The 16052-nt window shown below is 41.6% G+C and overlaps 1 protein-coding gene across 1 annotated transcript; it reads right to left on the reverse strand.

Annotated features, from left to right (window-relative positions):
- Positions 1-1131: 1131 nt before the first annotated feature.
- On the reverse strand, positions 1132-12503 carry LOC306976394 (acetylcholinesterase-like). Its single transcript, XM_079574311.1, has 10 exons — positions 12367-12503; positions 9880-10176; positions 7566-7800; positions 6500-6632; positions 6247-6398; positions 5839-6022; positions 5440-5750; positions 4994-5203; positions 4556-4713; positions 1132-1606 (listed from the first exon to the last, which is right to left on the reverse strand). The coding sequence occupies exons 2-10, from the start codon at positions 10166-10168 to the stop codon at positions 1503-1505; spliced, it is 1776 nt and encodes a 591-aa protein (XP_079430437.1). The 5' UTR covers positions 10169-10176; positions 12367-12503; the 3' UTR covers positions 1132-1502.
- Positions 12504-16052: the final 3549 nt, after the last annotated feature.

Consider the following 16052-nt stretch of genomic DNA (forward strand, 5'->3'; position numbering starts at 1 on the left):
TAATATAGACAACAAATTCTCTACAAAAGGAATGCAGACCATAAAGTTATACAGACATTGAAGATGAACCATATATAAATTATTGTGCCTATAACCTTCTCTCACTGAGTAGACAAACACAAGTAGTTGGCTTTGGTACCATGGCCATATCATGTTCTAGCAGACCAAGGTTCCACTTAAATTAAAGGCCATATAACATTTGTAAGATCTGAAATCATGAAAATACTCCTTTGTTGTCAAATCTGACAATACAATACAAAACAATACATTTTGGTCCTTTAGTGCCAGCATCAGACAAAAGTCTTAGCCCTTTTGTCCTCAAAAACTGTCAAGTTGGGTTAACCTCTTATCCCCACACATTTTCTCCAGTTCTGCTTTACCCAAATCTAGAAGCTTCTCGACTGGACCTTACAGCCTCATTTGAACGCTAAGGCCTATAAAACTGATCTAAACTGATCTTTTTCCTCATGTTTTTGCCGTGTTGTCGACACTTTTTTTCATCTTCATTTTCATCTCATTTTTACCTGTTTCTTTATGCTTTTTTATACAGTTTTTGGTCCCTTTTTTGTGGCGTTTTTTGTCACATTCTATTGCTTTTAGTTGCTCTTTCATCACTTTAGTGGCTTCTTGTCAGTTTTTTGTTGCACTGTCATCACTTTTTTTTTGCTCTTTTGCTGCTTTTTTGTTGCATATTCATACTCATTTTCTTCTCATTTTTGGCACTCTTTTCACAAAGCTTTTAGATTTGGGTAAAGCCAAACTGGAGAAGACATGCTGGGTTAAAGCCTGGGTTAAGATCTAATCTTCCAGGTTTGGTTCATAATCACTACTATTACTACACAGACGCCCCTTTTTGCCCGTTTTCCCCCATAAATTACTTCTTTTATAACTCGAGGCAAAAATGATTATATTTAACAATAAGAAGGGGAAAAAAAGTCATATGGAAGTCCCAAATCATTGTCTTTTACCATCTTGCTGAAAATAAGCTCTTAAAAAACACAAGATGACAATTTGAAAATGAGTAATATTCCTTTCTTTATAACAGGTATTATAGCAGCTCTGCATCAAAACATGGTATTAAGAAAATCCGCAAAAACAGCCCACGACAGACATAATTTGATTTATTAAAACAAGCGTTTAACACCCAAACACTTCATTACGTCCAATTTGTAGATTATAAACAATCCAGCACAAATCGGCTGTATACCTGATGTTTAGTCACTCTTTGATTACTATAAGTGGGTTATTTATTTTGCGGATCGATCTCCACCTCCACAAGTCAGTCTCTTCTCAGTAATAAATGTGTCCATTGAAGAATAACATTTGCACAATTAGACAAAGCGTAAACAATTCAGTGGTGCGTTTTTGTATCATAAAAAGTGCCACACTCACCAGCAGCAGTTAATACCTTTGAGTTAGAAAGCGACGCCATGTGCACCATCACCTCTGATCTCCCAAGTCTTTTGTCAACGCGAGATTGTCCCCTTTTCAAATATTCTTCTTCATGAGTTAAAAATTAAAGGTGTCGCCAGTAAAAGGAGCAGTAAGGGCGAAACAGTGGAGCGTAGAACATTTCCGTCTGAGGTCCGGCAGGCTGTCAAATCGTCTGCAGGAGAAAAAGCAAACAAAAGATGTCTTTTTGTGTAAAGAAAATGTAATATCGTAAACACTTCAAACAGTTGCTCAGAGGTGTTAGACTAAAAAAAACATGGCAGCCAATCTGTGCCAAAACTACCACAAATCACTCACTCTTAAACTCTTAACCCCCACCTGAACCAAGCACATTTTCTCTAGTTCGGCTTCACTCAAAGCTAAAAGCGCCTTGACTGGAGCTTATAGCCCAGTGTAACGCCTCATTTGAAAGCGACATAACGGATCTAGACGGATCTTCTTTCCCCACATTGTTGCCATCACTTTTTGACTTTTTTCATCATCACTCTTTTGTCCACTTTTTTTTTTTTTTGCAATTTCATCCCCTTTTTCCATAGACATAATATTAATAGACTTCGTCAGCTCACTCCTCCACGTTTGCCATAATAACTACGTTCTTACTTCTCCTACCCTGCTGTGACGGAGCATGTTCCTAAAAAGGGCATAAGGGCGAGATCCTCACTGTAGACTTGGCCCTCGTGGGGGAAACATATTTTGGTCGTAGCCACGCCCGCGCCGCTAGCTCTAATGCTAACGGCCTGTCAATCAAAATCCGGCCCTCATTAGCATATTTTTCTTACGAAAACCAGCCTAGTTTCATTAATTGTAAGTGACTCAGCGTTATCACAGGAGGAATATATAGGTGTAGCTAGATCAAAAAAATTGAAACCAGGCTTTACAGTTGCTTAAAATGTGTGTAAAGTGCAATGCTAACTAATAGAAAACAAGCTTGTTTTGCCGCCCACATATGGAGGTACTGCAGCAATGGCGGACAATGTGGTCGTGGTCTTAAAGCAGTGCAACCAGCGGCCATTGCATTTTTCATTGCTTTATTGTTATGTTTTTGTCACTCTTTTGATCGCTTTTTTGTCACAGTATCTTTGCGTTTTTAGTGGCTTTTTTGTCCCTTTTTCATTGTATTTTCCATCACATTGTTCATTGCTTTTTTGTCATGTTTTTTTTTTTTTTTTTTTAACACTACTGTATATTGTCACTTATACGTTGCTTTTTTGTCGCTCTTTCGTGGCTTTAATGTCACTTTTCATTGCTTTTGTTGTTGCATTTCATCACATTTTTGTCACTGTTTTGACAGAAAACAAACAAACAGGAGAAAATGTGGTCGCTTGATGTGGGGGTTAATCGGTTACACTACATTCACACATTGGCAAGAGCAGTGCTTCCCAAACTTTGTTTTTCCTTGAAGCTCCCCCTGAATGGGCTGTAGTCAGGTCGAGCCGCCCGAGTCGATAACATTGGCCCCCGAAAAATTTATCAAAACATAAAAAGAATTAAACAATGCATTTATTTCAGACAAATGAAATTAAAATATGGAGACTAGCTTGGAATATTCTCTGCACCTGTACTCCATTCTCTGTTATATTTGATGATAGCCGCCCAGGTTGGGAACCACTGAACTAGAGGAGTGAGACTAAGTGTCATGCCTGAGACAATAGTATTATGTGCTTGTCTAACTGCCAATGCTTGCTTCATTGCATTTGCTCTAACCACTGAGCCAAGCGAGCCGAAATAAGCAGAAATAAGTTAAGGGAGCAAAACACAGTGATGGAAAAGCTGAATAAATAAGAGTTGATTAATGTTCCTCAAAGATTACGATGTATTGGTAAAGTGCTTTATTTGAGAATAACTTGATTCTCATTTGGCCAAGTCTTGCATTGAAAGAGCCCCCCCAATCCCCCCAAAAATCTCGACAACCTTTTGAAATATTATGCGTTTGAAATCAACACGTAGGCAAAGACACATTAATTTCAGAATATTTTACAATGTAACCGTGGCAAATTTCTACCGATAAGAGTGTTGAGTCGTCAGTGCAGAGGAGGACCTGAACAATAATATTTAGTGATGACTTAACCCTTATTTCCTCCCACAGCCCTCTACAACAGGCAGAGAGAGAGAGAGACAGAGAGGAGTGAGGGGGGGGGGCTCTTCTCCTCCACAGGCTAAACAAGGCAACCCTCCTCCATGACGCAATGCCTCCTCCACACTACAAACCACACGTGTCAGAGGCAGCAAGTACTTCAAGAGTTTTATTGAGTGTCTACAAATGGTTACTTTTTCAGCTAACTTTGTGTGACATGAATTTTGCCAAGTCTCAAATGGAGGGAAGTTAAACTGTCGATTGTACTAAGTAAATTGTCTACCTTAATAAATCCTTTTCGTAGGCCCTCTGGGGGTAATACAAGTGTTAATGAGATGATTGGGAGGTCTTTCATCTCCCTCTGGTGTCTCTGGCCAGAAAACCACAATTGCAACTTCGCTGCCACCGGGTCGGAGGCGCCACACCCACTAATGGAATCAACAGGCTAACGGGCAAAGCTAACTGCCAGCGCCACTTAAATAGTATTTACAGCCAAGTTTGAGTGAACACAATTATCTCCATTGTGTAATTGGATGTACAATATCCCTCTCTCCCTTTGTCTTTTCTGTCAGCAAAGTATTTACTCTCACGGACAATTAATGAGTAAAAAAAACGCAACATGCTAGGACACCTGGATTGGCGCTTGTGGCCTCTAGGGGCATGAGTTACTTAGTGCTGCTTTAAAGGAACAGTTTTAGAGCTTAATATAGAGATTGCAGTTACGTGTAAGACCTGAGGTGGCAGTAGTGAGCATAAAATGTCCAACTTGCATCTAGTCTCTTTAAGCTTAGCTAAGCTTAGAGATCGAGTGGTGAAGAAAGCATTTCCTGGATACCCAGGACCTCAGGAGGAGCCTTTAGGGACTTGTGTCTGTGGTGCTAAAAATAACCACTGAAGATGATACAAAGATTACTGAAAGATGGCTCAAAACATAACTCAGGCATGCTTTTAATGAGAGAACAACTTTGTAACCTGGTAAAAGCTCTAACAGGTCAATTTTGCACAACGTAATGACTGACACAGATTTACCTGAAATTCTTTGTATCTTCGGCACCACATTGTTCCACAGATGACACTCCTGGGGTCTTAACTGTGTCCTTATTTCCAGATGGAGGGAGTTTAACATGACATACTCCTGCTTTTCTGGCGTGAAATGAGGCCACGCAGCACCATCGATACCAGGATTCCTAACAAAACATGACACATAATTAAAGAGTATGTGTACTGCAACACAATTTTTTTTTGTGTTCATAAATGTAAAATGAATAAATAAATATTTCAGGAGTTCTGTTTAGTTCCATTCATGCATGTGAAAGTAAGCGCTCGTAAAGTTTCTTTCTTTCTTTCTTTCTCCACACACTTCTCATCCCACTTTAACTGAATTTGGTTACATGACTTTATCACAGTGCCCCGTACAGGTAAACGCACATAACATTAATTATGCTGTATATATTTTTTGTTTTTTACCCTGTCCTGGCAAAGTTGGCCCAGTGCTTCATTAACTTCTTGGTCATGTTGACTTCGGTTATTGTGTATCCCAGTGTTGCGTTGAGGGGCATCCCGAAAACAAACTCGATCTCATAGCCGTGCATTACGCCCATCCACTCTGGCCAGGGGTTGACAGAGGAGCGGTGGTCAAACCAGTAAAGGAAGGTGTTGGCTCCTCGTTGGGAATACCTACAGAAACAATAAGTGGGGTTAAAAAAGCAGAAGCTGTACTATATACGTACACTGTCATAAGTCCTTTTTATCCTGCGAATGTAACTTTAACTTTGCAAGGTAGAGTAATGGCTATCCACCACACCAATTGATTTATATTGATTTATATTGTGATGTACATTATCACAAATAATAAACTAAATCCTCTAAATCTTGATGTCATTATTAGTACTAGTTTGTAAACGGACTCTCACTTTTGCATGAACTCCTGCACAGGACAAACGAACATGACGTCTCCGTGCAATTTGGCCAAGTTGTCTCTGTTTTTGACCATGCTGCGCTGGTCAGTCCAGTCGGTGTACTGAAGGACGACAGCTTCTATGGCCTCATCCGGCGCTCCATACACGGCTTTCTGGAGCCCCAGAAGGAAATGTTCTCTGCTGATGAGACTCTGCCCGCTGAGATTAAAGCCAGGCATGGCGTACGGGATGACGTAGGTCCCTTCGTCCTGGTTATTGCCTAACAAAACGTCTTTCTTTGGCAGGTCTTTGCTGCTCAACATTTCCTTGAACAGACAGATAGAAAATACAGAAGTAAGTCACTATATTCTATTTTATAACACAAGAACAAACCCATGGCACGCATACACCTACTTCGACAGAGTGAGGCAGGAATCTCCCGTCGACCACAGGCGCAAACGGGAAAGACACATAGTCTGGGCCTGACACATTTAACTGCTTGGACGCAATGTCCTGAGCTTCGACCCGTTGAAGACAAGCGTCCATCTCAGCATGTGGGGACAGTGGACACCCCAGCATTTGGACCAGACCTTTGGACCTTTGAGGTGTGACAAAGAGACGGCATGAGGGTGTGTGGTATAATGCTGAAGATGAGCATTAATGTCGTCCACCCATGATAATTGTTATTGTTAGTTGAAGAACAAGATGCAGCCAAAATATAGAAATCATTAAGCACTTTCACTCAATGAAGATCAAAAAATGTGCATTCCGTTCAGTCATTACATACACACATTTCGGACCACATAAATCTATATTAAGTACCTATTCCACACGTTTTCGTGACTCTGTCCTGCCCAGGGTGCATTAGGAGATCCACTTTGCATCACGGCTCGCTGAAAAAGATCCTGGCTGCCCGGGGAGAGCAGGTGATAGCCCACAGATGCTGATCCAGCACTTTCCCCGAATATAGTCACCTGCAACCCCAATCATACAGTAAGTACAACATGTATTTTTTTTTTTTCCTGAAAAAAGGATTGAGTTGCACTTTTAAATTGAGATTAAAATCCAGTCTTACTTTTAATGGGTCGCCTCCGAAAGCAGCGATGTTGTCAGCCACCCAGCGCAGGGCCAGCTGTTGGTCCATTAGTCCAGCGTTACCCCGGAAACTGGTGTGATCGGGAAGAGCAAGGAAGCCAAAAGCGCCAAGTCTGAAAAGAAACAAGTAAAAGTTTAGAGCTTCTGTATTCATAAAGAATGGTGTTTTTGTCTCGTAGCAAATGGCTAGTATTAAATTAATACATGATAATTGCAATAACACTACTGGAAGTATTTTTTTTGTTTTAGATTGTCCTTCAATTTTTGTTTTAGTGAGTGGTTTGCGGTGGTCGAAGGGTTGGTTGACGCAAATGTGGGCTTTGGATAAGGGCATTTGTGGCAACAGAAATAGCCATTTGGATGACTTGTGTCGAAAAAGTGATATACAAATACAATTATGTTTTCCTTTTTTATTTTGTGTTAGCTGTCAGCCCCGGAGATAGCCTGGTCTTACCACACCCTCATACTCATTTCGTACAGAGGGTCTGGATCTTCACAATTGAGCTCCGTTTTCAGGTGGGAGGGGTGAACTCCTTGTAAAGTTTGAAACGATCTGATTTTACCCAATTGCCAAACTACGGCGCAAATGCTTGACGTCACCGACAACACCCGCCTCCCCCGCTCGCCGAATGGTAGGTATAAATTCAACCGATGTAACGCGGCCACTGAGATCAGACGCAGACGTAACATGTAGGGAAATGATAATTGACCAGAGTTTACAGATGGCAAAGGCCAGGCTAGCTCTCAGATCATCTCAGATCTATTTATTAGATCAAATCAGCTATAAAGTAGGACTACAGACAAAGAACTGCTCATTGCAAGTCAACCGGAACTTTTATTGTGCGTAGAGCCCATACAAGCACACATACTGACTGAGCTCGAGCAGTGGTGATCCTGCCATGCTGAAGGTTGGTGATTCTATCTACTGGAATTACATACTATCATTGTCCTCTCCTCCATTGTCTGCGTACACGAGTATGTAAGAATGTGTGATTGCAATAGGCCTAACACAAATCATAGATTCATATCATAATCTCAGCCCTCACCTGTAATTCATGGACACAACCACCACATCTTCAGACTTGCACAGGAAGCATCCATTGTATATGGGGAGAGAGGAGGTCCCAGTTAAAAATCCCCCGCCGTAGATCCACACCAAGACGGGAGCCAAGGCTTGGGGCTGGGGCTGCAATCTGTTGACATGGGGGCTCCAAACATTTAGGTAGAGGCAGTCTTCGCTGAGGGGCGTGTTTGGGTTCCAAATCTCTGAACCTTGGAAACCTGGTAATAAAAATAAAAATACAAGACTTCAGACAATATTTCAGCACTAATCACTGAATAAAGCTGACATGCAATCACAAATCCCCTATTTCCCTTCCTTCTTATTGCAGTTTCAGATGTCAGAATCCTTGCTCAGTTTTGTCTTCAATGCAGCAGCAAAAAACATCAGCCGACTCAGCCTTTCAACCCCGTCCTTTTAAACTGTAACAGCACCAGTGTTATGTCCTCACCTGTCAAAGTCAATCTATTTATAATCTTGTTATTCTATGTTTATCGGGTAAAAGATAGCCTAAATCAGTTCTAATTTATGTGCACATTGTAGCCATGTGAAAGCTTAAAGCATATTGGCTGTAACATGTTGTGTTTGTCAAAGGCAATTTGAGTGCTGAAATGATAAGGTGTATGAATAGGAGCACTACCTCATGACCCTGCGTATACTGGTGGAACAAAGCAGACAGAGTGGAATTCCCAAACACGCTCGTAAGGAAAACAACCGTTTCCCCCCCCCCCCAAGTAACACAAGATGCTTTCCATTGCCTTTGTTTGTCAATTATTAAAGCCAGCATGCCATTTACTCTATTAGTGGCAAGTGCGGTTCAACTTGTTCCTATTTATTTTTCATTGGAAGCAGATGTGCGTCTATTTTTAGGACCCTATTAAATCACTGAATGTGACAGAACATAAATATATACATGCGTAAATCCCCACGCACTGCTCTTGAGGCCATTGCACTAATACTCTGTGTCTATTTTTGTGACACGTCTAAATTTGGAAGTCAGGCGGGCATTATTCATCGACGTACACGGGCCAGGACAAACTGTAGTACGCTTTCCAGCAACCCATGACAGGTGGCTGGGGCTATAAATAGCGACGTATCCATTACTCCCTCCTCAGTGTTTGAATAACATCATACACTGTGAAGGAGTGGTCCCTAGCAGGGGTGCACTGGGGGAAATACATTTATGTAGAAGGAAGAGCGCAGTGCAGGGGACAAGCTGTTGCAGAAGGGGGAACGGCCCAAAATTGTTTTTCGTGTGATGCAAAGTGTCACGTTCACACTCCTCTGTTTATTCCCCCGTTACTATGCCGGATTCTGACAGTAAAAAGTTCAAAGTATGTTCACCTTTGGCTTGGCTGTTAAACAAAATATAATACATGTTAATTCTCAAGTGTTTTCTATGTGCCACAGGAAGTGTTTACAGTATTTGGCACATTTAACACATGATTTAGAAAAGCTGTGGTCTGATAATAGTCTACTCCAACAAGGTGCTAATGTGAGTGATACTGTATGCCATACTTGTGTTTGGGTCATGTCTGGGTCCATGTGTAGGGCACTGGTCTGACACGAGGATTCGGCTGCAGTAATCCCTCTTTTAAAGACCTCCTCAGTGCACCGGCCCCTTGAGGTCAGCTCTCATTCAGACATGGACATACATGGACCTCTGCCACGCACTGGCACTCTCGAGCCAATCAAGTGTGACAGACGCACAAAATCAGATTAAAATTCTTAGTGGTGTGATTTACGACTCAACTGTTCCATTTGAAGAAGGCCAACCCGCCAGTTCTACACACAAGTACGGGTGTGACTCGTAACCATTTGCTTAAGCTTGGAGCCTACAATACTGATCCCCCCACTGTTCCATAAAATAGTGAAACATTGTTCTTGTCATCTGGAGATTTGACTAGTGGCTGCTCAGTAGTACTCTAGCAAAAAACGCCTATGGGCCAGGAAATTATTTTTACCATGGACTGCCACGAAAAAAACTAGCTACTTGTATTTGGCTGACAAAGCACTTTTAAAATTATGGTCTTTTTCTCCCTTCAGAAATCGCTCAAAAATGTGCTTTTTAAGGAGCCCTATCTCAAGGAGTTATTCCGGCAAAATACACCAATGGACATAGATAATTGAAATCAATAGACAGCTTCTTGGATGCCTGATTACTGATTATGATGATGCAACGACACTGACTTATGTTAAAGATAGGTTGACAAGTCAAATCATGTCAAACAGATCATCGTTATATCCTGAGGCATCACACCCTTTCACCAGAATTGTGCAACACCACTATCCTTGCTCACCTGGAAACTGTGTATCTGGAACTTGGTAACAAGAATTTGAGTATGAAGAGGCTTCCAGGGTTTTGTCCCATTTGTCTGCAGGCTGCGGAGGTCGGAATCTCAAGGTTCCTATTGGTGGTTTTGCATATGGTATTCCTAAAAATGTTCTAACATGACCTCCCAGTACAGGAAGCGATTCCCCCTGCACCTTGCCATTCTTGGTCTGGATAAGAAGGTGGTCTGGATTGGCCAAAGTTGTGCTCACAAAAAGGAGAATGGACAGGATGAGCAGGCACAGTGAGGATGCCATGGAGAAGTCTGGAAATAGGAAGGAAATAATACAGTTATAGGCGGCTGTAGCAGTACATTACATCAGTGGTTCTCAACCTTTTGGAGCCGCGATCCCCATTATAACAGTTAAAGTGGTCCGTGACCCCCCACCCGGGTCACACCGTGGAAAATAGGAACATTAGCCCCCATAATTCTTAAAAAACAAATGGCTAAAATTAAATTAATCAAACTATGAACAAATAATGGCACTCTGGTAAAATAGCAAATACATGCTACAATAAAATATTACATTATATGCTAATAAAAAAATATGTATATTTTATCTACATGATCTGGCGACCCCCCAAATTTGTCTCGCGACCCCCTTGGGGGTCCCGACCCCCAGGTTGAGAACCACTGCATTACATAACTGTAACTTCAAACCATTTATACTCAAGCTTGGTTTTATGGTAGTTAGCGCTGTCGCCTCACAGCAAGAAAATCTTGGGTTTGATCCTGGGTCGGGTGGAGTGTTTCTGAAGGGAGTTTGAATATTCTCTACATGCCTCAGTGCTTCAATTTCCCCTTAACACCAGGGTTTCCCGCAGGGCTTTCCTGTTTAGGCGGCCACCTAAACAACACTGGGCTGCCACCATAACAAACTTCTTAATAAAAAAAATTAAAAAAAATTAAATTCATTATTTATTTTGTCAATAAATAATTGTTCAATGTAGTAAGTCTGGATTACTTCCAGGAAAAAAAACTGTTGTCCAATCACTTTTTTTATTTCAAATCTTTGTACGGCAATTAGAAGACTGATAAACATCCATCCATCAATTTTCTTCCACTTGTCCGTTGCCGGGTCGTGGGGGGCAGCTGTTGGAGCTGCCCAAATCACACTGCACCAGCTCCTTATGGCTCCTCCTGCAGGTGGTGGTTCCATGGAAGGACGGCCTCATGATTCTAACAAGGTCTGTTGGTCTCTCATAAGGGGCATCTGAACCGCTCTTTGCCTGACCTGTCAACTAGGACCTGCTTGCCAGGAGACCCAACCAGGGGCACGAAGGGATCATTTGGGCGCTCAAACCCTCCACCACGTTAAGGTGGCGGTTCCAGAACGGGACTGATAAACATTTTTTGGATATTTTTTAAGATATCATGTGTCCACTACAGTGGACTTCGGAAGGCCATACTTGTGAAACTGAACCATGGCGGCAAAGTTAGTCCCATAGAAAATGTCCAAAACACATTAGAATGAGTTTAACATCCCCAAAAAACTTTCCATCATCACTTATGTGTTGCTTTGTTGGAATGATACATCAAAAGGCAGTTCCTCTTTTTGGAAACACAAAAGTACCTTGCACTTCATGCGCAGGTTTTCCTCTTGCATCTTAATCTGCGACACCTTGATGCATGTTTTGTTCACCAAAGTCAATGAAAGTGTCACCATAGTGTCTCAGAGCTTCATTTGGCTGGGGTTTCCACTTTTGATGTGGGGTGTGTTGTTATTTTCTCCTATTTTTTTTAGATGAAGTGATTTCCTCTATCAAAATCGACAAAATCACTACAAATGTCCACTAAAGAGGACATTTTTTAAACACTTAAATACTATGGTAAAATACAATTAAAATAAGTCACACTGTGTTTTGTTAGGTCATACTGTATTTTGTTGCAAACTCCGAATATATTTGTTTCTTAACTGCTACAAGTCTACACCAGGACTAAACCAAGTCTAAACTATGCACACATTACTTTAAATATAAAACTTCAGCTGCATTTGTCTTGCTCGGTGTGAGCAATAACTTTTTAAAATGGGAAAAAGTGTAGTCAAAGTAAGTCAAAGTAAGTCGAAGTAGCTAAACCAAACTCAGTGTGTGCGCAAACCAGATGTGTGCGACTGTTTGATAGCAGGCAGCCTGCCCAGTGCAGCAGAAGGAGCACAATGCATCGCCCTATCCATCTGTGGGACAGCGTCTGGAGCACACGAGTGCCTAGAGCGTATTACAGGCAGTTAATAGCCGACAAAATCAAACATTTCCCCACATTTAATCCATGCGTAGCGCCGTAATCCACGCAGCTTCACACAAATCAGTGAAAAGCACTTCGCGAGAGGATACGGTTTACATCTGTCACGTCAACACGCATCGCAACTCACGTTAATGCGCGCGTAAAGTGCCATGTCAAAGTGGCGTAATTCTATCAAAAACAATTCAAAATCGATGCACAATGACGTCTTACCTGGTCACGAAGAAGTTGACTGTCTGTTTTTGGTGCGGTGAATGGAGACAGTGTAGTAGCATCGATGGGATGGAGGCGTGGACTCCCCGTGTTGCCTCTCGCTGCTGCTGCTGGACTGGCCCCCCCTGCACAACTGCTCAGCGCGCCAGCAAAATGTATATCCATAGAAGCGAATATTAGGCCTAGTTACGGGAGACCGGGGCTATGTGTCACACTTTTTTTTCCCAGAGTTCACCGCTCATCAACAAGTCAGAATGCATTAAATGAAAGCTTGAACCCTTGACTTGAAGTAGACCTCGCTCTCTTTCCACTATCGACTGTGACAATGTGCCCCATATGCGGGGCAAGTTGTCACAATTGTTTTTTTAATGGTCTTTTTTTTAAAACTTGAAATATGATAAACCTTTGCTACTTTTTTTTTTTTTTTGCTTTTTGAGATTTAAAGACATGCGACGTTTAGATATAATTCATGACACTCATTTGAACTGTTTTTTTTTTTTTTTGCAAATTGCTCTATGAGGTGTAAAATGTACAAATTCACTAAAATGACCCAAAAATGCAGCCTCTATAACAGCTTATGATGAAATAAAGTGATCATAAAAACATAGAAGAAACAAAAGAAAAAATGCCTCGGCATGTTATACCCTATATGACAAATGACCGCTCTGTTTTTGTGACAAATAGCCCCGACTGTCCACTTTATAAGCTAGCAAACAAACGGCTCTAGCATGTTCGCTCTAAAACAGTTCAAATTGAAGCTAGCATCTGTGTCTTTCCGATCAATGTCTTTTGTTTAAGGCTCTAAAAAAGGGAAAGCTCTCGTTACAGAAATAACCCAAACATACAAGTTTGGAAAAGGCCTGGAAACAATTCAGAAGTGTCCTGTCCTCATGTCCTCAGTCCAAATGAGAACATTATTATTGGAAGAGAAGAGGAATACCAATCCACATATTATGTATCAGTGCCAGCGTACAGCGCCCTCTAGCGTGGCTCTAAAAAGAAATGTGACAAATTACCCCACGTGACAAATAGCCCCGGTCTCCCCTACTGTCAAAGCCACCTTATCCAACGGGCTCGCAGGGGCCAGAGCCCAGGGGCCTACCATAGTCAAGGGCCTATCAGAATTAAGGGGAAAAAAGAAAAAGGTGATTTGTTGATTTTCATGTCAATCTCTTCACTTCGCGGCATGACTAACCGTATGCAATGAGTACCTGGTGTGTACCTGGAGTAGGCCCGCCCTACCTGGCCCAGAGGGATACATAGGAGTAGCAGGGTTAGGGATTTAGGGTTAGGGTAAACGGTTAGAGTTATGGTTAGGGTTTGCGCTGAGGGGTGGTGGGGGCCTACAATTCTGTTTAAGCCCCGGGGCCTATGGGCACATTAAGGTGGGCCTGCCTACTGTTCATTTTCACAGCAGAATAATGTGCAGTAGTTGCAATTTTATCCTATGTATTTTTTTTTTAGCCAGGGAAATGACCACCATGCTCTTATAAATGCATAATGGAATACTTTTACAACATACATAAATAATGAACAATACCCAAATACAGTAGTGAACAACGTGACACTGTTTTATTGATTAACAGTTGATTAATTATTATAAACTCAAGTATATCCGGAAGTGATCTGACTTTTGACCATTCAATGAAAGTACATTAGAGATTAGGCTCAGCATCAGAGCCAATGTGCTTATCTAATCTCCTCTTAGTCAACGATTACAGGCTATTCATGTTAAGTTTTATGGTTTTGATTGATAGAAAGGCCATTTACGTACAGAGAGTGCCCTTTGGTTCTTGGTTCTATCAAGTATTGTGAAGCTGTGTTGGTGTTATATACAGTATATGGTCCAGAAACTACCCACAATAGAGTAGATGGAGTATACTGCCGTACATGTTATGCATGCTGTGACCCACTAAACTGGGCTCAACAATGTCATGACACTGAGCAAATATGTATATATCAGCAGCATTATGTTTACTACGGGAACATTACCAGGACAAACACACCTGCAGCCCCCTGATCACGGGAAGACCCAGAGTGCAAACTGACCTGGGGTCGGACTCAAACACCACCCCAATCACTTGGTTCCCTTCAAAGGGAGTTTGGACAGACAGACTGGTATATTGAAGGTGCATAGACTTTTTGAGGAAAGCAGAGAAATGAATTGTACAAACTATAGGAGCTTTGGCAGAAGATTTGTTCAACGACTGCACCAGAAATACTTTTTTTCTGACTAAAAACCAACCACTGCTGGAAAATTGTCTTTTTTCTTCCATTGGCCTCTACCTTTAACCGCTTAACCCTCACCTGAACCCAGCTCATTTTCTCCAGTTTGTCATTACCCAAATCTAAAAGGATGAAGGCGCAAAAACAATGAAAAAGCCAACAAAAAAACATGACAAGAAAGCATTGAAAAAAGTGGCAAAAATGTGACACAAACGCAACAGAAGGGCAACAAAAATACGACAAAAATGCAACAAAATGCCACAAAAGAGCAGCAAAATGCCATGGAAAAAGTGTAAAAAGTCACGACAACATGACAACAACGCAAGGACAAAGATCAGTTTCGATCAGTTTATTGGTCTGAGCTTTCAAATGAGATATTACACTGGCCTAAAAGCTCTCCAGTCAATACATTTTTAGATTTGGTCAAGGTCGGCCCAACTGGAGAAATGCACTCAGTTCAGGTGGGGGATAAGAGGTTAAGTCACTTCTGGTCCTCTGCTGTGTGTCATCGGTTAAAACCAGGAATCTACCAGAACTTTGTATAACCATCTTTCACTAAAACAGCAGAGAACAGGCCCCATGCAATAGGCAGTCAAACACCAGGACTTTTGTGATGAGTTAAAAGGTGTGGATGCACTTTTCTTTAGACGTTGATCGAGTTATACCCAAACTTCAGAGACCAACAGCAAGAGAGCAGTTTTCTATTCCCGTCTCCATGCATCAGATCCTTTTTTTTTCCAGGCCTTAACAGCTGCTTAGATGAAGTTAATGTGAAACTATTAGCCGCTAGTCCACTCCCATCTGTGATATTTTTAGATGTATAATTTGATTGTGCGTGGTAACATGAAGACCAATATTATCTCCTGTTCCCGTCTGTTTCTTTCTTTGAGTGCTTCGCTCAACGTGATCCCTCCAGTGGAAGTTCTCTCTCCTCACTCTTTGATGTGACGTAAGACTCAACTCCCAGTGCCCACTTCAGGCACAGCTCCGGCTCGGTTGTGACAAGTAAATAAACAAGGTTAAATGAAAAAAAAAAAAAAAAAAAGGCTAAATCATTACCTCACTGGATCGCTCTTGACCTCTGATGAAAAAGGGAGCAGTCAAAATAAATGACTAACAACAAAACATGAAGCAAAGGATCTGCCAGTAGGAAAATTGCTCCCAATAAGTCCACTTAATGCGACTACAATGCTACGTTTTCAGAAGGTTAATTTGCTTTGATTGATTTAATTTAGTATGTGTTGAAGACAGTGTCATCATCCCCTTGTTTCATTTTTTTTAATTCCACCGCTTTTGAGACGGCGAGCTCTGGCATTTACCATCATTTCCGAATTACTCCAACCTTGGCTTCATCAAAGTGACGGAGATCAAATTGTCAGCAGTGTGGCCAACTCCACGGGGGTCTCGGTCAAATATTTGCTCTGACAGTGGCTGCAAAAGACTCCCAAAGATAAAGAGAG

This window comes from Gobius niger (genome assembly GCF_951799975.1).
Source record: "Gobius niger genome assembly, chromosome: 1".
In the NCBI taxonomy this organism is placed as follows: domain Eukaryota; kingdom Metazoa; phylum Chordata; class Actinopteri; order Gobiiformes; family Gobiidae; genus Gobius; species Gobius niger.

What these genes read in the sequence shown, in the direction of transcription:
- LOC306976394 (XM_079574311.1), bottom strand. Translation starts at nt 10,168, where the DNA reads ATGGCATCCTCACTGTGCCTGCTCATCCTGTCCATTCTCCTTTTTGTG. An exon ending in TCCTGCCTCACTCTGTCGAA is followed by an intron (nt 5,751 to 5,838) that starts GTAGGTGTATGC and finishes TGTCTGTTCAAG; the next exon opens with GAAATGTTGAGCAGCAAAGA. An exon ending in GAAGATACAAAGAATTTCAG is followed by an intron (nt 1,607 to 4,555) that starts GTAAATCTGTGT and finishes TTTCTCCTGCAG; the next exon opens with ACGATTTGACAGCCTGCCGG.